This window comes from Rattus norvegicus, chromosome 9 (assembly GCF_021556685.1).
Source record: "Rattus norvegicus strain SHRSP/BbbUtx chromosome 9, alternate assembly SHRSP_T2T, whole genome shotgun sequence".
Classification (NCBI taxonomy): domain Eukaryota; kingdom Metazoa; phylum Chordata; class Mammalia; order Rodentia; family Muridae; genus Rattus; species Rattus norvegicus.
Genome location: NC_141542.1, coordinates 129,256,210 through 129,280,754, shown reverse-complemented (window position 1 = coordinate 129,280,754; position 24,545 = coordinate 129,256,210). Strand labels below are relative to the sequence as shown.

General features: G+C 40.8%; 1 protein-coding gene and 1 pseudogene across 2 annotated transcripts; one reads left to right on the top strand and one right to left on the bottom strand.

Annotated features, from left to right (window-relative positions):
- Window positions 1-4,398: 4,398 nt before the first annotated feature.
- Window positions 4,399-22,584, bottom strand: Zfp120l2 (zinc finger protein 120 like 2). Its single transcript, NM_001395021.1, is given in 4 exon segments — window positions 4,399-6,550; window positions 7,708-7,768; window positions 7,958-8,084; window positions 22,440-22,584. Coding segments are annotated over 4 exon segments (1,980 nt in total). The 5' UTR covers window positions 22,443-22,584; the 3' UTR covers window positions 4,399-4,761.
- Rpl5l1 (ribosomal protein L5-like 1) lies at window positions 8,840-9,795 on the top strand (annotated as a pseudogene). Its single transcript, XR_015629278.1, has one exon. The product of XR_015629278.1 is annotated as a ribosomal protein L5-like 1 (transcript).
- Window positions 22,585-24,545: the final 1,961 nt, after the last annotated feature.

Sequence of the window (24,545 nt, the reverse complement as noted above, 5' to 3'; positions counted from 1 at the left end):
CCATAGCTTCCCCATTTTAAGTCTCTGTTTATTGGCCATAGCTTCCTCAGAACACTTATGCAAACAGGACCCACTGCTCTCTACAACTGCCACAGGCTTACTCAGTGTGACTGTAGCTATTTTTCTAGGGACATGATTATGTGTCGCCTTGTCCTTGTCCTTGTGATTATGTCCTCTTGTCTGTACATGTGCACTGTGGCACTCACATGTGTGCAAGTAGGTACATACACCCACACAAGTCAATAAATATTTCAAAGTTATTTTGAAATATTTAACTCAAAAATATTAATAAATATATTTATTGATTTAGCTACACGGTACCAAAAGCACATGTAATACTGTATTCATTCAGTAATATTAATTTTTCTACTTTGGTTTCCAGTTTTGTATTAACTTTTCATGTGACTATTCACTATATTTATATTTATATTATATTTTTATAATTCCTACTGTCAATAATGAGCCTCTTACAAGCATTCTAAAGTCATGGCTTTTGGTTCTGACCTATTGAAGGCTGTGACCATACCAACTAGAAAACAAGTTCAAACTGCAAGCTTCCATTGACTGGGAAATGAGTCAAATCATAAGCTTCTCCCTTATGATTCACTAAGAAAGATGTTTTTTCATTGATCCTATCATAACCTTCAGAATTTGAACAACTACCACTTTCTTAATTGATTTTTAAAGTCGGTGTACAGTGACTATCAACAGTTCCAACATATGGTCCTTATACTGATTTATTAACCCTTTCTTATTTTTCTTTCAGAGCTGGGGACCGAACCCAGGGCCTTGCACTTCCTAGGGCCTTGCGCTTCCTAGGCAAGCGCTCTACCACTGAGCTAAATCCCCAACCCCTTATTAACCCTTTCTTAAGTGGATTTCCTTGTTTTGGTTTAAAATGATTTCTCAAGTGGCCTCTGTTAGCACCCTAAACTGACATTATTGAAGGTGTTTCCAGAAAGACCTATTCTCAAAGCTATTTGGTGTCTACTAATGGACTTAGTGCAGTTCTTTCTGTTTAGAAACACTGTACCCCTGATCTTAAAGAAAAAAAAAAACCAAAAACCAAACCTGCATTAAAACTTTGCCCTTGGTAAGCCACTGAGCTGATGTGCAGCAGGGCAGGGCAGAATATGATAGGGGTGAATGGAATTTCCCCTCTGCCCTCTGAAGGTTTGCTGGAATAAAATGATTAAAATAAATTAAATGTGAGAAAAGTGTGTTAATGCATTATTGTCCTTAAGCACAGCCCAACATGGTTCAGAAGCTTTTGGCCCTACTCGTTCTAGGGGAAATGAAATACAGAAAATGTCAGGAAACAGCATGCTGGCGGATTCTCTTGTTGTTGTTGAGCTTTTTTGTTTTTTAGAACAAATAGTAAAAATCATTTAGGGAAAGTTGCAGGCTTGAAAAGTATACAATAGTTTGGGATAACATGTATTTTGCTCTGCAAACTTGGTGGGTAATAAATAGTGTGTCCAATCTTTGAGAACCTCCCACCCGAGGCTCCATTACTACATCTGATACAAATCTGACAGAGGCTGAGGTCACCTAGAGGGACACTGTGCCTGTCTTCTACCTTTTAATTGCTAAATCACAACCTGTATTTTTTTTTTTTTTACAGCATCTGTTGTTTGTGATAGTCCTTACCAGGTAATGTGATACAATTTTAAAACATGTGTTCCTTTCTTCAAGAGAAGCAGTTTTGGGGCTGGAGAGATGGCTCAGTGGTTAAGAGCACAGACTACCATTGAAGAGGACCAAGGCCTGGTTCCCAGCATCCAGATTGGAAGGTTCACAGCTGCTTCTAACTCCAGCTCCAGGGGACCAGACGCTTCTAGTCTCTGAGGGTGCCTCACACTCCCACACATACTAAAAATAAATATTAAAAAAAAAGAAAAAGCGGGATGGAGAGATGGCTCAGTGGCTAAGAGCACCTGACTACTCTTCCAGAGATCCTGAGTTCAATTCCCAGCAAGCACATGGTGGCTCACAACCATCTGTAAAGAGATCCGATGCCCTCTTCTGGTTTATCTGAAGACAGCTACAGTGTACTTATATATAATAAAATGAACAAATCTTTTAAAAAAGAACAGGAAAAGCAGGTGTCAGCTTGCCTTAATAGTCCTTTTTATGTAATTTTGTTTTTAAAAACAGATAAAAAGGTGGGTTGGATATTAGCAATGTTCAGAGTTAGCAAGACCAAGTGAAAAGCGTGTCATTGAAACAACCCAAAATGTTAACTGCTAGAGTTGTCTTAGTCTCAATCTCTCATCATTCCTAATGATGTGTGTGTGGGGGGGGGGGGGGGGGGAAATCGTGTTTACCAGTGCACACTTACTGTTGTCCCCTATCCTGCATAGGTTCTGTTATAACACAAACACCAGTGACAGAAATAGTAACTAATGTTTATTTGGTGTCCATAGGTGACAGGGCCTGCACAATCTTACACATTTCACCCCTAGTTTTACAGTAATCCCCAATGGTATGTGCTATTTAGTCAGTTTTACAGTTGAAGGTTCTAAGATGCTGTCTAGCACTCCATTGGTGTGGGACTCAGAGCTGGAATCTGTGTCGCTCAATCTTGAATGCTAAGTGTTGTGTTGTTTACTGCTTATTCTGTCTCGAGTTGGCTCGCCATCCTAGGGGTAATAAACTGATATTTGTTACACAAAACTTCAGTCTAAATATCTAAGGAGGCATTGAGCATATATTCTTATGCCAGCATGAATTTAAACATGTCTAGACAGCCAAAGATGACACAAACATTTAGTGAAGAAAAAAAATCCTTGCATGTTGCAGGCCGCCACTACTGCAGGCGTGTGTGTGTGTGTTCATGTAACATGTACCCTAGCCTCAGTTACATACCTTAAAAAAAAAGACATTTGAGGACATTTTATTCAGTATCAATAAAATTTTCATTACAGAGGACGTTCACTTCCTTGGTCAGGTTTAATTCAAGAGATTTTTTTTGGGGGGGGGCTTGGATTTTAAGTTGTTTTGAATGGGATTATTTCCCAGGTTTCTTTCTCAATATATTTTTACTGGTTGATAAGGCTACTGCTTGAAACATATATTATTATGGTGAGATGTGTTTCTTATATTCTGAGTTTCTATGGGATATTTGACATGATTGAAATGTTATTTCTATTCTATCAAAAAACAAGAGATTATAGAAATTTATAAAATTTATTGACATATTGAGCCAGCACTACCTCTCTGGAATAAACCAGTTTGATCATGGTAATTTTGTGATTTATTATTGAAGAGTTTGCAGGTATTTTTAAAGAAATTTTGCATATATTTATGTTGGAGACTGGACTGTGTTTATCTGGTTTTAGTACTAGGGTAGGTAATACTAACTTCATAAAGAGTTTGGTAATTTAACCTTCCTTTGCTATTTAATAGCATACTTTGAGAAGCATTTGTGTACTTCATTGAAGGTCTGGTAAATATTTGATCACTACTTCACTTGTACTGCTTTCTACAACCCTGCTCAATTTTTTTTTTTTTTTAGATCTTCAGGATTTACTTTTGTAGGTTATATATGTCCAGACATCTATGTACTTTATTTTACAGTTTTCCACTTTATTGGAATAAATGATTTCTAAGATAAGGCCTAATGATTTTTCTGAATTTCATTAATGTATGTAGTAACAATTTTCCTTACCCCCCAATCTATTTACGTTGAAGCTTTTCAACTTGTTTTTGTATTTGAGGACTTTTATGAATACTATATATCCTTTTCATCCCTCCCTGTCCCACAATCAACCTCCTCCCATTTCCTTCCCCAAATTCACACTTTTCCTAATCCCCTAATCCTAAACACCTGAACCTAACCCTACCTGTCCACCCCCTAACCCTAACCCACACCACCCCCCAACCCTTTAACCCTAACCCCTAACTTCCTAGCACTACCTGCACACCAAACCACCCTATTCATAATCCCTATCTTTCTTTTTTTTTGGTTCTTTTTTTTTTTTCTGGAGCTGGGGACCGAACCCAGGGCCTTGCGCTTCCTAGGCAAGCGCTCTACCACTAAGCTAAATCCCCAACCCCAATCCCTATCTTTCTAACTCAGCTTTTTTCCAATAGACTCCTGGCATTTACTTTGACCATGTTTTTGACTTGTTAAGTATGTATGCAGATTTCAAAACACAAAGACTTTACCACACTGAGCCCATTTATACGGCTTTTCTCAAGAATGCTATTTTCTGCATTCACAGGGTTTCAGTGAATGCAAGTATGAATACTTTTGATATAGTGAGAGCTATAGAAATATGCAAAGGCTTCACTATATTTAGTACATTCATAGTTTCTCTCTAGTGTGGTATCTTTTATGCTGTTTGTGTTAATTTGGGTTTTAATGCTGTGAAAAGATACCATGACCAAGGCAACTCTTAGAAAGGACATTTAATTGGGGGGAGGGGAGGTATACAGATTCAGAGGTTCAGTCTATTATCAAGGTGGAAGGAATGTCAGTGTCCAAGCAGACATGGTGCTGGAGAGAGTTCTACATCTTGATCAGAAGGCAGCCAGAAGACTCTTCTGCCCTGGGTAGAGTTTAAGCATGGGGTCTGAAAGCCCCGCCCACACACACACACACACAGTGACATACTTCCTCAAAGGCCACATCTACTCCAAAAAGGCCATACCTCATAACAATGCCACTTGCCATGGGCCACATATATTTTAACCACCATACCTTTGAATATCACAATAAAGGCTTTACTACATTGGTTACATTCATAGGGTTACTCTTTAGTATGTATGTGTTTTTTTATGTAGTTGGAGTTGGCTTGATTGTGAAAAGGCTTTACCACATTCATTACATTCGTAAGGTTTCTCTCCAGTATGAATTCTTTCATGCCTTTTAAGGTCATTCTGACCTACAAAGGCTTTACCACATTGCTTACATTCATAAGGTTTCACTCCAGTATGTATTGCTCTATGTTTTCGGAGACTAGCATCAAATACAAAGGCTTTACCACATTCATTACATTGGTAAGGTTTCTCTCCAGTATGAATTCTTTCATGCCTTTTAAGGTCATTCTGACCTACAAAGGCTTTACCACATTGCTTACATTCATAAGGTTTCACTCCAGTATGTATTGCTTTATGTGTTCGGAGACTAGTGCTACATGCAAAGGCTTTACCACATTCATTACATTTGTAAGGTTTCTCTCCAGTATGTAGTACTTTATGTGTTCGGAGATTACCAATCCATACAAAGGCTTTACCACATTCATTACATTTGTAAGGTTTCTCTCCAGTATGTATTCTTTTATGTTTTTTAAGATCATTCTGACCTACAAAGGCCTTACCACATTCATTACATTTGTAAGGTTTCTCTCCAGTATGTGTTCTTTTATGTCTTTTAAGCTCACTCGGAACTACAAAGTCTTTACCACATTGATCACATACATAGGGCTTCTCTCCAGTATGTATTCTCTTATGTACTTGGAGATAACTATGAGATGTAAAGGCTTTACCACATTGATCACATTCATAGAGCTTCTCTCCAGTATGTATTCTTTTATGTACTTGCAGATAACTATGAGATGCAAAGGCTTTACCACATTGATCACATTCATGGAGATTTTCTCCAGTATGTATTCTTTTATGTACTTGCAGATAACTATGAGATGCAAAGGCTTTACCACACCAATCACATACATAGGGCTTCTCTCCAGTATGTATTCTTTTATGTACTTGGAGATAACTATGAGATGCAAAGGCTTTACCACATTGATCACATTCATAAGGTTTCTCTCCAGTATGTGTTATTCCATGAACTTGGAGATGACCGAGTTGTGCAAAGGCTTTACCACATTGATCACATTCATAGAGCTTCTCTCGAGTATGTATTCTTTTATGTACTTGGAGATAACGATGAGATGCAAAGGCTTTACCACATTGATCACATTTGTAAGGTTTCTCTCCAGTATGTGTTCTTTTATGTCTTTTAAGATCTCTCTGAACTACAAAGTCTTTACCACATTGATCACATACATAGGGCTTCTCTCCAGTATGTATTCTTTTATGTACTTGGAGATAACGATGAGATTTAAAGGCTTTACCACACTGATTGCATTCATAGGATTTCTCTCCAGTATGAATCCTTTTATGACTTTGAAGTTCATTACGGCATGTAAAGGATTTACCACATTGCTTACATTTATAGAGTTCCTCTCTAGAATGTGTACTATTATGTGTTTGGAGATGACTGTTTTGTGAAAAGGCTTTACCACACTGATTGCATTTGTAGGATTTTCTTCCAGTATGTATTAGTTTATGCCTTCCAAGATTACAATGACGTTCAAAGGCTTTACCACATTGATTACATTTGTAGGGTTTTTCTCCAGTATGAATTCTTTCAAGATTTTGAAGCTGAGAATCGTATGTAAAGGCTTTATCACGTGGCTTACTTTCATAGAGTTTCTCTCCAGTACGTGTCCTATTATGTCTTTGGAGATGACTACGTTGTGCAAAGGCTTTACCACACTGAGTATTTTCAGAGGGTTTCTCTCCAGTATGACATCTTTCATGCCTGCAAAGATAGATAGTGGGCACATGGGAAAGCTTTACCACTAAACTAATGAATCTTTTTAACCTGTGGAAATTAATTCTATAATTTGGTCTAATTGTAAAGAAGAATCACATCTTACGGTTGTATCCCTTTGTTTACACTCATGGTTTCCCATTCACTATGGGTTGGTAAAAGTGTGATTACATGGCTCACATTTGTACCATCCTTTTGCTCTATGAGATTTCTCATATATTTGAAGAGAAATGGAAGAGCTCAGAGCTTTACCACATTGAGTACATTCATATGTTTTCATTTATTGTGAAATACACTACATTTGCATACCACATCGGCCAAGTGAATCAGGACAAACGGAAAGGGATTTCCACAATCCTAGTATTCCTAGGGATTTTCTGCTATGTGACTTTATGGATATATTCCCAATGAAGTTGGGAAACCAACTAATTATAAACTTGTATCACACTGAGAAAGTCTGCTCAAATGTGGACTGCTACATATATCTTAATTGTTCTGGGGGTGGGGGGCATTGCTTCTTTCCATATCCTTGTGCTCACATGGCTTGTATCCATTGTGACACAGGATATAGCTGTTAAAATAACAAATGAAATGGTTCCACATTGCATTCACACAGTTTGACTTTTTGTTTATCATAGTCATATGGTATAAGAATTAAGGTTTCTCTTCCACAACATTCTTGACTCTCATGAACTGTCCCTCTCACTTAAACTTAACAATGTTAGTATATGAGTAATCAGTTTTACTATGATATATTTGCCTATTAGAAACATAAACTTATCACCTACTCTCTCTCTCTCTCTCTGTGTGTGTGTGTGTGTGTGTGTGTGTGTGTGTGTGTGTGTGTGTGTGTTATGAGACTAGACAGATTGGCAGGTTTACAGAGTGGCTGTAATGTGGCTATGATTCAAATGGTAAGGCTAAGGCACTGTTTCTTTGTCTTCTTTCTTAGAGGAATGCCTTGCAAAACACAAATCAGACACCTGACATTGAGGTACATGGATTTGTGAGAATTTACTAATCAATACACTTAAAGAAGTGCTTTTTTTTTTTTTTTTTACCACTGTTGCTTTTCTTTAAAAGTTCTAGGACGTACTAACATTTCTTCAGAGGCATGTTCATACCAACTTGCACATGAAAATTACCTTCCATGCCTTCTGAAACTTTGACAATGTTCTTCAATAGTATGGTCTTCCCAATTGTAACCTAAAATATAATGCCAGAAAATGTATGATATATTATTGGAAATTAGGCAACATTTAAGTTACTATCTTCAGTGAACTTGATCTTTTCACCTCATTCTTCTTTATTCTCAACTGAAGTTACAGAAAAGCAACAGTAACAAAGGAACATTTGTTTCCTCATTTTAAAAACTGAAAGAAAATTCAGTCTTACCTATAGCACTGAGGTTCCTGTAGGTCTCCTGCATCACATCTTTGTAGAGACTCTTCTGTGAAGGATCCAGCAAAGCCCATTCTTCTCGGGTGAAGTTCACATGTACATCATCATAGGTCAATGCATCCTGAAATATCCCATACATTAGTACAACAGAAACCATGATACAGATATCACTGTAAATGTATGTTTCTGATATTTCCCCCACTTATTTCTTGACCCAGATGTTCTAATGTAATTACCAAATCATCTTAGAAGAAAACTGAGTAATAAGGTTCACCTCTGTCATTTCTTTGCTCATTGAGTAGGATATAGCCTTGCAAGAGAAATGTTAATTAATGGAGAGAGAGAGAGAGAGAGAGAGAGAGAGAGAGAGAGAGAGAGAGAGAGGCGCAGTACTGAGTACACAGAGAAATTGTATGAACAATTACTAACTGCAAAAAATATCAAGTGAGCTTATAGGCTCATGTCTTTAATCCAAGCACTCAGGAGGCAGAGGCAGGTATATCTGAGGTCTATCCAGGACAGCCAGAGGTACATATTAAGACCCTGTGTCTCCTATGAAAAATTAATCAAACAAACAAGAAAGATAGAAAGGACTCAGAGGTTTTTACTAGAGTTCCTACAAAGAATTACATTCACTGCAGTTCTGTATTCTTCTTCCAGAATCTTGAGTTGGCCCAGTTTAAACTGTAACAGTAATGAGATCTTACTAAAAGGGGATGAATGTTTGAACAGATACAAACAGATAGCTGAAAATATTGGCAATGTAAATGTTGATCCTAAATAAGCAACATAGGACAGGAGCTGGTTCAGCAGTGAAGAGCTCTTGCAGGTCTTAAAAATAATTGGCCTCCGCAGTTGCGGGTCTCTGTTTCGCAGGATGGGGTTCGTGAAAGTTGTCAAGAATAAGGCCTACTTTAAAAGATACCAAGTGAGATTTAGAAGGTGGCGAGGGGGTAAAACTGACTACTGTGCACGGAAACGATTGGTGGTCCAGGACAAAAATAAGTACAACACACCAAAATACAGGATGATAGTTCGTGTAACGAACAGAGACATCATCTGCCAGATTGCATATGCCCGTATAGAAGGGGATATGATCGTCTGTGCACCATATGCACATGAACTTCCAAAATACGGTGTGAAAGTTGGCTTGACAAACTATGCTGCAGCCTATTGCACTGGCCTGCTGCTGGCCCGCAGGCTTCTGAATAGGTTTGGCATGGACAAGATCTATGAAGGCCAAGTGGAGGTGAATGGAGACGAGTACAATGTGGAAAGCATTGACGGTCAGCCTGGTGCCTTCACTTGCTATTTGGATGCGGGTCTTGCCCGAACTACAACTGGCAATAAAGTTTTTGGCGCCCTGAAGGGAGCTGTGGATGGAGGCTTGTCTATCCCCCATAGTACCAAACGATTCCCTGGCCATGACTCTGAAAGCAAGGAGTTCAATGCAGAGGTGCACCGGAAGCACATCATGGGTCAGAATGTGGCAGACTACATGCGCTACCTGATGGAGGAGGATGAGGATGCGTATAAGAAACAGTTCTCTCAGTACATCAAGAACAACGTGACTCCAGACATGATGGAGGAGATGTATAAGAAAGCTCATGCTGCTATTCGAGAGAATCCAGTCTATGACAAGAAGCCCAAGAGAGAAGTGAAGAAGAAGAGGTAGAATCGTCCCAAAATGTCTCTTGCCCAGAAGAAAGACCGGGTTGCTCAAAAGAAGGCAAGCTTCCTCAGAGCTCAGGAATGGGCTGCTGAAAGCTAAAGCCATTTTCTATGAAGATTTTTTCATAAAGAAAATAAACATTGATCAAAGCAAAAAAAAATAATAATTGGCCTCAATTGCCAGTAGTTAGAAGGGAGCTTCACAACTATTGATTACTCCAAGTTCAGGAATTCTGAAGACATTTTCTGACTACTATGGGGATTAGGCATACATGATGTGATATTCATTCATACAGGCAAAATATACATATTCATTAAAATAAATCAACACAAACGCAACAGGTAGGAAAAATGTCATATGCAGTCCAATGACTCAGAAAGCTCAGGCAATATAGCTAGGCAGTATGAATGTCATGAATACATGCCATCCTGAGAAACAGAATATGCTCTCTATCAAATTTCAAAATTCATAATGTGGATGAAGATCAACACAGCAGCATATGCTTGACATGTGCCAAAACTCACAGTCCAACCCATCAGCCAATAATATAAAAACGAACAAACAAAGAAAAAGCAGGGCATATTGGCCCACATTGAATCCTGGGACTCTGGAGTCAGAGGCAGGTGGACCATTTACGGTTGAGGCACAATGTTCTACACACCTACTTTCAGGACAGCCAGGGCTATATAGAGAAGCTTTGTCCTCAAGAACAAAAACAAAATTAAAATTATTAAAAAAAAAACCAGGCTTGCAAAATACCTTAGCATTGAATAGCAATTGCTTCAAATGCATCTTATGTGATTTAGGGTTAGAGTCTATAATGCTGAAGGCAAGACAACATAAGAAGGAAGCTGACTAATCAGGTACAACCAATACACAATACACACACACACACACACACACACACACACACCACACACACACCCCACACAGGAAATGGGTTGAGTCTATAGACACCCAAATGTCATCCCCAATAACTAATCATCTAGAAAGGTTCCTCCTACAAAAGCAGTTCTATTTAGAGAACTGAGTTGGCCAGAGCAAGGCTGACTCCTCCAGGACAGGTTGTAAACTGACAGGTTGGGAAACTAGACCTAAGTTTCTGTTTCCCAGAACTGGAAAAGTCCAAACAAGTCAATTCTAGGAAAACCATCCCTCACAGGCAGCTAATCAGGAGCTTCCCATGACCCTAATAGCCTGCAGCAGCCCATACACTCTTCAAATGCCCCAAATCACTTCTGACACTCTTGATTGTCACATCTTGTAAAATCAGAAAGCAAGTTACATCTTTCCAACATACAAAGGCACAGAATACCCCTTCCCATTCCAGTAGAGAGGAATGAGTACATAGTGAGGGAAGATTGGACCAAAGCATGAAACCTAGCAGGACAAACACCAAATCGTGCAGCTCTATCTCAGACACAAGGAGCTTCAGATTCAAAAGGCTTAGATGGCCATATCCCTGCAACTTCTCATACATCTCTCGGCTTTGTTACCTCCACTTGCTATATGCAGCTCTCCATGACAGGTGTCTATAACTTGGTATCTCTATATCTTGTGGTCTCAAATGCAACTCAGGCTTCATCCTCAGATTCATCCCATGCACTCTCACAGTGTCCTCCCTCACTGGGGATCTCACTCTGCCAAACATAGATGGCTGGAACAGTGCTGAACTGAAACCACGGGGGAAGAATCCATAACCTTACATTTTCCATCTTTCTTATTTCCAGAACTTGGGTGCCACGCTTGGACCAGTAGTAGCAGGTTTTATATGAAGTTCCTTCCTGGGTCTAGGAACGACTTTGCCAACTCCCCCTTCCATTAACTGAAGGCTTAGCAGGAGGGCCTGTTTCCCTTAATTCACCTTCTTAGGCTTCCAATCCTGAGCAAAGTCCTTCTCTTTAATGGTGATAATCTCTCTGAAAATTCATGCCTCTGTCTCAGCATTTGGCTGACATGTGTAACTTCCGAGGGCTGCTTTTCTCTACAAACCACAGACTTTGCCTTTATTTCTGCTCAACTTGTTGTTTTTTTCTTGTAGTCCAGAATGAGTTACTAGTAATAATCATCTAACAGATTCAATATTTCACCTGAGAAATATACCTAATTGTTTTTTAAATCTGCCTTGCTCAATTTCTCAGAGCATGGGTGGAATAAGAAAGACCTGGGGTCAAAATACCACATAAATGACCTCTAGCTAAATTTTTCATGGAGTCTATTTTCCACTGAAATCCTATGACCTCAACTTCTAACTGCATTACTTGCATGACTCCAGTCTTCCAGGTGCTACAACAACAGCTGTTTAAGCTCTGAATACAGCTTTCTATGGTTTTTGTCATCTCAAGCCCTGATATTTACCACTTTCCTCCAAAGGAGAACATTTCTAGTTTCTCTAGTTTCTGTCCAGCAACAAAATAACCTTTTTTTTTGTTTTTGTTCTAACTTGCTACTCTCCTACTTTGATTCAATTCTCTAACCAAAAGCATCTCAGCAAATAAACAGGTTCACTTGTTTGGTCCAGTCACATGACAACCATCAGTCCTGGAGGTTAGGATAGAAACTCAAGCTTCAAGAAAAGGCAAAAACCATGAACAAATCTTAGTTTCCTTCTTGGTCACTGTCTCATACTTAGCCAGGTCTCTTACCCAGCCCAGGCCCACTTGCTCAGGGATCCTGCCACACTCAGTGTAGAGCCTTCCACATCAATCATCACAACACAATCTCTCACTGATACAGCATCCAGATATTTTGATGAGGGCATGCCCTCAAGTGAGAGCCCCTCAGATGATTGTAGGCTCTAAAATGTTCACAACTGAAGCTAACTAGGACAAAAAGGCAATAATATTTCAGAAAGTTTAAAAAACCCAAATCAAAAGTGTTAACAATATCATTTAAGTAGGAAAGACCAACAAACAAACCACACACACACACACACACACACACACACACACACACACACACACACAATCAAAATTAATGATTACGAAAACTGGAAAACACAGATTTGCCAAAAAATGAGGAGAAGCAAGCCTTTAGAAGAGGACACTAAAACTGTTTCCCAAACTATCAAAACTTCAAGAAACTCATAACATAGTAAATTTTCAGAAGATAAACGAGACAGAAAGACAGACAGAAAGTGTTTTAAACATGAACTACAAGAGTATAATAACAAATTTATGAAATTACAGGCCAATACTCATCCTGTGTATTCTGTTTCTCATCTTTGCCAATAAATAAATAAATAAATAAATAAATAAATAAATAAATAAATAAATAAATAAATGGGATTAGCTGTGGCAAAATCCCAGTGAATTGGGCATAGTGGCAGCCTAAGGAATGGGAAAATACTTTTTTTTTAAAGAAATCCATATCTTATAGAGGCCTAATATATAAAATACATAATGACCTCAAGAAATTAAACTTTCAAAGTAAAAAATTCAATTAAAAATGGGGTAAAGGGACTGGAGAGATGGGTCAGCGGTTAAGAAGACTGACAGCTCTTCCAGAGGTCCTCAGTTCAATTCCCAGCAACCACATGGTGGCTCACAACCATCTGTAATGGGATCTGATGCCCTCTTTTGGCGTGTCTGAAGACAGCTACAGTGTACTCACTCACATTAAATAAATACATCTTTAAAAAAAGGGGGGGTATAAATCTACACAGACAATTCTCAAAAGAGGAATCTCAAAAAGCTGAGAAATACTTAAAGAAATCATTATCATCTCAGCCATCAAGGAAATGCAAATCAAAACTACTTTGAGAATCTATCTTGCACATGTCAGAAGGGATAAGATCAATACAAGTGACAAGTCATGCTGGTAAGGATGTGGAGAATGGGTAACAACTCTCCATGCTTGTTGGGTGCAAACTAATACTGCCACTATGGAAATGAGCATTTCCTCAGAGTCATGATGCCTCAGAACCCTGAGAATCCATCTATCTCAAATCACAGCTATAAAGCTCTTGGCATCTATCTAAAAGGTGCTCCACCCTACCACAAGGCCATTTGCTCAACTATGTTCATAGCATATTTATTCACACTTGCCAGAACCTAGAAACAACCTAAGAGTACCTCAACTGAAGAATGGGTTGAAGGACCCTAGTTCTTACTGAAGCCTAAGAGCTATCAGGAGGCTTGGCCTGGTGGAAAGTAGGTAGGTTATGGGGACCCTAAGGGCTTTTGCCAGCTTTACATCAACTGCCTCTGGTGAAGATTAGGGCACGACCCAGCTTCACGCCTAGGGCCAAGGCTCGGACAAGTTCCATTCTCCACCCACAGTTCTTGGGAGAAGCAGGGACATTCTTGAAAATTCTGCAGAATGTACTGAGAGTAGCCTGACCCTCTGGTCCCAGATAAGAGCTCAAAGGCATGCCATATAAGTTTGAACTGTAAACCTGCTAATGTAACCTGTACCTCTGAAAGTATAAAAACTGCTTGTCACAGCCATTGGGGTCACCTTCCAGTCCCTCGCTACGAGGGGCTGATTGAAGGTTGACCCCGACTCACCCGAAAATAAACTCTTGCCTTTGCATTAAACTCCATTCTCATGCCTCACTTGGGGGATCTCCTTATAGTTAAGACTCACTTTGAGCCCTATAGGGTAAACCAAAAATGTGGTACATTTATCACTCAGCTGATTAAAAAGATGACATCATGAATTTACAGGCAAGTAAATGCAACTAAAGCAATCATACCCAGAATGACAAACATGGCATGCATTTACTTACAAGTGGATATTACCCATTAGGTAAATAGTAATAAACACTGAGAGGCTAGTTAAAGAGGTGGACTCTAGGGAGGAAGCACAGATCTCATTCTAGAGGGGAAATAGAATAATTTCTGTGAGTAGACCAGAGTTTGATGGGAACAGGAGTAGGGAGGATCAGTTGAGGGGGATGCAGGGGAAAGTACAGTGCAGGAAGAAACAGCTGGAATTAGGGGTTATTTGGGAGTTAGTATAGAAATCCAGTACAATGACAACTTCCTGGATGACCAGGGTAACCCTAATGAAAACTCCTAGTAATGGAGGATATGGAGTCTGAACTGACCATCTTTTGACACCAGGCAGGGCTTGAATGTTGGTAATAAGGTACATTTGGTTGAGCTGTTGGCCAAGGAGGTCCCTTGAGATCCTTCAACAATCCATGCTGATGCAAGGACAAACTTTGCTCTCAGATAACTGACAGCAGGGCCTGATAATTAAGGACAAATTCCACACGGTTCACTGAATGGAGAGGTCAACTGAGTACAAGCTTGGAGCCTTCACCCCTGTGTAAGAGTCTCTTTGAGGAGAGAAGGTACTCTACAGGCCTAAACTTGTAGAGAAACCTGGATCCACTCTCCGCCCCCAACACCCACACACACCTACAATTGGTCCTTCCTAAGAAGTGCTGGGGCATGATGGTAACAAACGTGTTTGAGTGGCCAACCAATGTTTGGTTTAACTTGAGGCCCTTGACATGAGAGGGAACCCATGACTAACACTGACTGGATTTCTAGGAATCTTACAGAAACTTAAATGGCAAGCATAGAGACAGCATGTGTCTATGCCAGGTCCTCTGCTGATATGTTATGGCTGTTAGCTTGGTGTCTTTGAGGGACTCCGAACTGTGGAAGCAGGTGTAACTCTGATTCTTTGGCTTGATCTTGAGATTTTTCCTATCAGGTTGCCTTGTCCAACATGAAGGCTTTCACCTTGTCTTTTTCTCTCTTGTTTTGTCTGTTAGGTCTGCTCCTTTTTGAAGAGGAAATGGGTGGGGGGGGGTGGACCTTGGGGAAAGGATAGAAATGAGGGGTAGTTGGGAGTGCAGGTTGGGGAAACAGTGGTCAGGATATATTATATGAGAATCTACCCTCATATAAAAACTTAATTCAATATTGCTTAAATGAAAGGCAAAGAAGGGAAGCTATAGTGAACAAAGAAAAGCAAATTCGTAAAGATAGGGACAACAAGATTGTGATACATATAGTACTTGCTCTATTTTTGTAGACAGTGACTATCACATAGGAATGTAAAAATACCTGGAAGGCTTACTTCCTCCTTCGGATAATCTAGGCCTAGTCATGGAAGCTTATAGCTTCTGTACAATCTGATCTAGGTCTAGAATCACGGGGCGTAGGCCTGGGGGATTTAACAAAAGACACAGACTGGGGTCATTTGTGCTAAGAAAATGCCAAAGCTTTACTGAGGTTCACAGAATATACACCCCAAGTTCACTGGGTGGAGAATTCCTGGAAGCACAGTGGAAAAATAGGTTATGCCCTCAGGACAAAAACAGGAACAAAAATCAGGAACTGGCTGTTACTGCCCAGGTGCCAAACAGAAAGATCAAGATGTTCCTTTGTTAGGAACTAAAGCTTCCACATGCATCAGCAAGGCTCAGCACTGGGCAAACACTGAGGGGGCTCAGTAGAGTTGGGCACTTGAGTGTTTTGGGCATCAGAGACTTAACTGTTAAATAATCACCCTTTCTTCTTCTTATTGAACTCTGGCTGGTCAACTCTGCTCTTCTAGCTCTTACTCTTCACTCTAACCAATTCAAATTGCTTCTTTCACTTCTGACTGAATTGCTGTGCTTGGCCTCAAACGAACTCTAGTAAACTGCTCTCTTCTCATTCTCTCACTCATTTTCTCTTTTTCTGTCTTTAGCCTGCCTGTCACTGTAAAATTCTCCAGGTAAAACTGCCTCCTCCTCTTACCCTCTGTGCTGCTTCCTCTTATATTGCCTCTTTTCCCTCTTCTCTTTAGAGTTGGGCATATCCTATTCTGTCAGATCTTTCCCTGATTCATCATTTTTTCACCCACTCAATTATACATTACTTATGAACATGAGCGCTTCCTTCAAAACCGATGTTTACCTTCATCGTTTGAGAGCAAAGGTGTGTACTAAGGGCTGAGCCATACCAGTTAGAAACAGCTCCCCCCCCAACCCTGCCTCCAGCAAATTGGACAGTTTCTGGGTTCACAATGCGATCACATACTCTGCAACACAGGAGTTCATGACAAGCTCATCTTGGGGCCAGTCTATATCTGTGAAATCAGAAGTTTTGTTCTCAGCAATGTGAAATATATATCACGCAGGAAACAAAAGCAATCACTTTCTTGTGTTAGCTTTCACTAGTTTGGAGTGTGGAGTGTGGAATTACAATGCTTTTCATTTCATTCCAATGGAATACTCATAATTGTTCTTAAGAAAAAATAATGTTTCAATAACTATTCAAACAGAAATAAATGAGATGTTGCACAAAATCGCTACATTAACTTTATTATGCATTAAGCCTAAATAAACCAATGTATAAAAATATTAAATGTTTAAACGCTTTCTCCAAAGCAAAAATGAAAGTGATACCATCTAAGTTACATAAGGCAGAGAAAACAAAGAGCCGAGTCAGTTATCTAAGACTTTCACATGTTTGTTCAACTCTAATTTATCGTTAGTATTTAAACTCAAACAAAACAGTCAATGTGGTTCTTTTGTTCTTTTCATTTTTTCGGAGCTGGGGACCAAACCCAGGGCCTTGCGCTTGCTAGGCAAGCACTCTACCACTGAGCTAAATCCCCAACACCTTCAATCTGTTTCTTAACCTCGTTTTTACTTCTTCATGCAGTATGACTCATTGGCAGAGGGCTCTCATGCCATCCAAATAAAGCCACTTTCTGCATTTTTATAGCATACTACAATAGCACATTTGCTTCTCATCTACAACAACTCTTGCTACAGAAAGCTTGATATTTCATTTCTCTTCTCCACATAATGTTCTAAATAAACATTAGGAAAAAAAAAAACCTTTGAAGGAGATTGTTTCAGCTGGATTCTCTGCTTTCTGCCCTTCTATAGGAATTTGGCAGGAATTTGACCATGGACTAGGACTTAGGAAATAGGTTCAGATAAGAATATTTTCATTTGGGCTAGTAACCTTCCTTTTCTCTTACTAAACTGATGAGCCCCTAGAAAAAAATGATCACAGGTCTTTGTGCCTTGTTTGTTCCTTGACCTAGAATTGATATTATTTGCTTGTACTAAAAATTGTAGAAAAGCAGACTAGGAAAAATAAACCCGCTTCAGCCTCAGCACTGGCTAGAATCATGCTATATATTGTCTAATTTTCTTTTTCCTTTCAGTCCTCACTCCCTCCCTAGAGACCCTGTTGACTGACTGAGTTGACTTGGTCACCCTTCATTTTCAAGTGCTACCTACAATGTTGACAACATGGTTAAAGCTCCCATATCCATCTGATAATAAGAGTGCATTAAAGGTTAAAATTATATGGGACAAAGAAATGGGTTGATAATGCTTAAGCTATAATTACATGCTGTTTTATGACCAATAAAGCACTGACTGTGAGAGTCTTTACAAGTCCATAATCCTTTATCCACTCCTTTAACCCAAGGCACCCTAGGTCGCCTAGAGGCACCTAGCTTGTCCTCAACAAATGAGCATTGATGTTATTTTCATATTTAGGCAATTATGAATACAACTGCAAGAAACATGAGCATTCTGGTACTTTTTAAAACTAATTTCAAGGGGCTGGGGATTTAGCTCAGTGGTAGAGCGCTTACGTAGGAAGCGCAAGGCCCTGGGTTCGGTCCCCAGCTCCGAAAAAAAGAACCAAAAAAAAAAAAAAACTAATTTCAAGTGCATGGAAACTATACTGAGAAGACTGCTGGGATCCATGGCAATTCTGTCATTTTTATGAGAAGTTAGTGTTGGTATGAGGAACCGGCTTTATGGTTGCAGGTTGTCTCCAAACCCAGCGATAGCAGTGACGTCACCCAGAGGTGAAAAGGGACCTGTGCATCTGTTGTCATATATTTCCAGTGTCCTCCTAGCCCATCTCCCACCCTTGTCTGCAAGAAGTTATGTCCCTACCCAAATAAAAAGCCAACCCTTCCTGACCTCGCCCTCTTCTTTCTCTTTTCCTCCTTTGTCTCCTCCCCTCCTTTGTGCATCCCCCATCCCCAGCACCAATGAAAGTCTCTCACGTGGAACCGTACTGGCCAGGTGTGGTCTGTCTGGGCACGAGCCTCGATTCCAATACAACACTCCGTAGGATGGGGATTGCTTGGGTGTAGGTATTATGTACACATGTATCAGAATACACATGTTAAACATGCACAATTTTATATCAACTATAGAAACACAGTATTAACTAGTTTTAGTAGGTATCTATGGAAAATCCCAACCTAGTGCTATCAGACTTTAGTGCTAAGACACAATCCTGTGTCACATCCAGATTCATTGTCCAATTCTGGACCATGTTTTATTTTCGCTCTTTTGTTTTCTCAATTAAGTCATACTTATAAAGATCTTGTCTACGTGAGCCTAAGGATGAATTCTCTGTCACTAAAGTCTACACTAAGGTCCTCTTTCTATGGCTTTGGACATTATTTCATATCAGTTTCAGTTTCGCACACATACTATATAGCTTGCTAAATGAATTATTATGTAGAATATCTTTTACCAAGTTATATAACTGTAAACAACACCAGTATAGTGATGTTAAAAAAGGAATGTTGGGTATGTTCAATTTGCAGCAAAATTCAAACTTTAAAGAAAACGTCTAATAATATATAACAGGACAGCTGATTTCAAAGCTATTTGCCATGTGAAAAAACCTCAGAATCATCAACAGGATTATGAAGAAATAGTACACATTTTGGCACAGTATAGATTCCATCTGTACTTATCAAAGAGCTACAAAGATCAAAAGTTTTAGCACATTTGTGAAAAAAGGAGATGTAGAGAAAAAAAGGCAAGAACATAAGCCCCAAATTATAGTCAAGTTTTAATCAAAACACCTAAGGAAACTCAGTCAGGAAAAATGTGAACTTGACCGATATTACCTATGATTGCATGTGTATTCAAATGGAAAAAACACAGACGTCCCAACTCCCACAAGAATAACTCAAACTGACCCCTAAACTGCTATATTTCTGACTCTCCGGTCACTACTGACCCCACGCTCTAGAGCTCTCTGTGTGGAGGTGGTAAGAAAGGAGGGTTATGGCTCTGCGGCTCCCAATGCCCCCGTGTGATCTCACACAAACCCAGCCCCCCCCCCCCCAACCCACACACAAACGAAGGTTGAAGAATAATTTACTGTCTGCTTCCACATGATGCCATGTGGATTTTAGTAATGATGTAGAATCTGCCCTGCCCACCTACACCCCACCCTGCACACCTGAGAAACCTCTGCATCTCAGAAACTCCTTTTGGACTCTGGAACTGAATTTCCCTGAATCACTCCATTCACTGTGACTGCTGATAGTGGAAAGGTAAAAGGATTTTAACCAAGTATTGCCAAAGCATGATTCTCATAACCTCATCCCTATATTCTGTGCATATTTTGGAGAATTGTTTGTTAACTTGTAGCTTTGCTTTCTATGGCACTGTGGGGCATAAAAATTATGAAAAACAAACTCGAGGCAGCTGTATTAACCAGCAGTCCCCCCAAATCTTACTCTTGGCTGTGCATCTTCACTACCCCCAGCAGAGACTGTTCGACTCATGCTGCTGGGTCGAGTACAAGGAACTAGATTCAAGGATCTTTTTCTCCTCCATCCTTGTTTCTCTCCTATCTGGTGTTAGGGGGTGAAAGGAGGTTGGGGGGGGGGGGCTGAGGAGGGGATTAAGAGTGGGGAAAAAGAAACCACAAAGTAGCAAAGACCAGCAAAGATCCAGTTAGTTGGGTCTAAAATGCTAAAAGAGGATCTAGCCTAGGTAGATTTTACAGTCCATGTATGCTGTCACCCTTAGGTTTGTCTTAGGTTCAGGTTCCAGGTTGTTTTTTTTTTTTCTTTTCTTTTTTTTTTTCTTTCGGAGCTGGGGACCGAACCCAGAGCTTTGTGCTTGCTAGGCAAGTGCTCTACCACTGAGCTAAATCCCCAACCCCCAAGTTTTTTTTTCTTAAGATTTATTTATTTTATTTATATGTTAGTACACCGCCATGGTTCCCTTCAGACACTTCAGAAGAGAGCATCCCATTACAGATGGTTGTGAGCCACCATGTTGTTGCTGAGAATAGGATCTCTGGAAGGGCAGTCAGTGCTCTCAACTGCTGAGCCATCTCCCCAGCCCATTTTTTTTCCAGGTTAAGTTTTGAACACTTTAAATATAAACTGGAGGCTACAAGTCTGGCAACTTGGATAGGCCATTACACAGCAAACATTTCCGGGATGTTTCTTAAGTACACCAGTGCCCTAAAACAGTAGGTTAGTGACGGTGTCCTAAATGGAAGGTCTCAGAAAACATAGGAAAAGGAGAAGCTAGAAAGTATAAAAACTGGGGTGGGGGTGGGGGTGTCTTTAGCTAAGACATTAAGAAGAATGTCAACTTGTATACGGTGTACATGAGGGAAATGGAAAGATCCAATTGGTAAGATATAATTGCCGTCTTAAACATACACAGCCTGGTACCATCCATCCCTTAGGAACATTGATAACAACCTGTAAATACACAGAGCAGAATCTTAACATCACCTGCCATGGCTTCTCCCCTCTCTCTCTCCTCTCTCTTCCTTTCTGTCCTGGTCTCCTCCTTTTCCTTCAAACTTCTCTCCTGCCCATCCTTCTCCTCCAATGACAGGCCTCCTTCTATCCTGTACCTGCCCCTCACCTGTACTTTACAAATTCAATGGGGAGGTGGTTGTGGTGAAGTCACCTGAGTTCTGAGTAGGTGACTAGGCAGCTGTCCTTGGGGTAGTGGAATTAGCATCAAAATACAGAAAACTTCAGGGCAAACCACAACAGGCAAGAGTTGTTTTCTCAGAATCTTAAGCAACCCCTCCCAAATGCCCTGGCCCCAAGCATATTCCTGGTTTTAGGGGAGCTGTTTTATCTCTATACCCAGGGCCCCAGGGAAAGCTCCCAAGGACTAGGCCCTAGATGGTTACTGGCTCTGCCAAGCATGTCCCTGAGTCTCAGAAGGAGCTGAAACATGGGGATCTCAGGAAAAGGAGGGAAAGCATAGCTTGATCAGGCCAGCACTCAATAAACAGTGTTTGTTGTTGTTTTAACTTTTCGAATGGTTGTCACCGGGTGTCATCTTGCCCATGTGGCAGAACTATGCTTTTCTCAAGAAGAAAACTAAACCTTTATGGCACACCAGGCCTTACTGTTGACTGTGATCCTGTAATGCCCCACTGATCAGCTTGTTAGAGGCCTGCTCTTTGATATGTAGAGGGGCCTAGTGGCTGGTTGCAAATTAGGGTCTGGTGCCATATTTCTGGACAATCCTGGTGAACAAACTTGTGTATCCTAGCATCCTAATGTCTAACAGGCCTGGTTAGCTTACTACTTACACGTGGGGTGTTTTGCAGGCAGTCCTCTCTCAGCTAAATTATACATGGTGTGCCTTGCTATCTCCTAACTTTTGGCAAATCCTTTACATCATCAATTCTACTCTTACATTACAGCTTGATATTGGATTGCTACCCAGCACATGAGATGCCTTCCACAACCTCCACAAAATAACTCCAAATGGATCTTACACCTTAATGTTAAATGCTAAGAACAGAACTTGTAGAAACTAGGCTTCTGAGTTTGGGATCACGCCAAGGATCTTTCCATACACAAGCGAAATGCCCTGCACAGTTGCAGCCCCTACAGGGAAGTTATTCAGAAACTGCCTCTGGGTCCAGTGGGTGGCTAAGATCTCACGGGTAGCCGCCAATTCCCACTCAGCCCCAGGAAAGACCCACCACACCAGCTCCCACTGCCCATCCCCTGCCTTCTGCCCGCCCGCCCGCCCGCCCGCCCCCCCCTCCCCCTCTGCCCCTTTGTGGGCAGTGACCCTGTGCTCACCATGTCGCAACTTCGGAGCTTGCCTGAATATGCCTCACAGAATCCAAACACAGGACACAGAACACAGCAGCCAGGACCATTTAAGACTGCTTAACTACTAAGCGAATACTACACCAAGGCACCCGGAAAAGCCCGCCTTCTCTTCTGATTGGCAGGTCCAGTGAAGACTCTGATTGGCCAGTCGTCTTGAGTGACTTGAGAACCTCTGTCAGCCTTAGAGTGAGCTGAAGGTACAATGAGGATACACAGTTCCAGACCCAAGCATCAAACCCAGGGCCAGACCTTTTCCAGATCTAAAGGGATTTGCATATCAGTAGCACTTGTGCCTGTCCTCCAATAGCCTACTCATCTGTCTCCCAGCCCCAGGAAGGACCCACCACACCACCTACCACTGCCCAGCCCCTTGCTCCTCCCTTTCCTGGGCGGTGACCCTGTGCTCACCCGGTCCTCACTTCAACCTGCACTCAGCTCACAACACTCAGTAGTCTCTTTCCCTTCCAGTTCCTGGAATCAAGTGTACAGCTTGCATAACCCCTGGTACTCAACTTGCAGTGGGGTTATTAATCTGTCCCACAAGTGGAAGGGTGCCCAAGATATTAACAATTAAAGGGAGATTTGATAAAACAAGAGTTTTGCTTTGTGGCTGTTGGGATTCAGACCCGACAATCAGCTGACCTTCATATATTTAACACACCAAAGCTGTCTCGGCCTCCAGGTTCTCCCAGCACTCCTCAGTCCCCACCTGTAACAGGGCGTGTCTGGCATACCCCACATTGTACCTTGAACTTTCCAGCGCAGGGGCCGAGTTTTCCTTTCCCCTTTATTCTTCCTATATAATCCAGAAATTTTGTACTCTTTGTCTTTCTGTTTCTCCGCCTCTCTCTCTCCCTCCCCCTCCCCTTTCCATCCTTCCCTCTCTTCCCTCCACTTTCCCTCTCACCGCCCTCCCCATTACTTCATTTTTCTCTCCTTCCTTGACTTGCTCACTCTTTCTCTCTTTCTCCCCACCCTTCGTTATTTTTTTTTTTTTTTGGTTCTTTTTTTTTGGAGCTGGGGACCGAAACCAGGGCCTTGCGCTTCCTAGGCAAGCGCTCTACCACTGAGCTAAATCCCCAACCCCTTCACACCCTTCGTTATACTTACTCCCCATATCGACTTTTCTGACCTCTTTGGGACTAGTGAACTCTTATCCTTGGGATCAGTGAGCCCACTAGAGAATTGCCCCCAATAAATCTGAAAACACTCTACTTTGGCATGGGTTGAATCCTTCGTGCTGGGCTTAGGTAAACTGCAGCTAGTTTTCACTGGTATGTATGGGAACCCTGGGAGACAAACCTTGAGGAACACTACTGTTAGCCAGCACATCCTCTTCAGTGGGAAGATAAGCACACATTCACACACAGAACTGTTTTAGTAAAGGTTCTCTAGATGAACAGACCTGATAGGATGAATCTCTGCATGTTGAAAGCAGATTTATTAGAATTTTCACATCGTTAGTCCAACGATGGCTAATGTGGCATGTACAGGGATAGGGAAACCTATACGTGAACATAGCCAGACTCCTTCAGTAAAATCACAAGGGCTTATTTTCTTTTTTCTTTTTTTCTTTTTTTCAGAGCTGGGGACCGAACCCAGGGTCTTGCACTTGCTAGGCAAGCGCTCTACCACTGAGCTAAATCCCCAACCCCAAGGGCTTATTTTCTTGAAGGAAATCATTCCTTTGGAAATGACTCCTGTTCTCTCCTTGCCTGCAATGGAGGGGGGCTGGGGATGTCTTTCTCAGTTCTTCTGTCTTGTCTTACATATTGGCTATTCCTTGTATTCAAACTGACTACATGTAGAATTTACTAAAACTGAAAGAGATTAGGTACAGTGTGGGGATTTCTCTTAATTATAGCTTTTGAAATGTGAAAACCCTTCTTTAATCTAGATTTTTTGAGTTGTTAAGATCCACCTTTACTCTAGGCCACAGCTTCTAGTGACAGCCTACATATATAAAGAACATTGAAAGATGTTAGCTCATTCTCTTTGTCTCCTTACCTTACCTCTGGCTAGCAAGTTCTTTCTTGCCTTTTCTTCTTTCTTTCTTTCTTTCTTTCTTTCTTT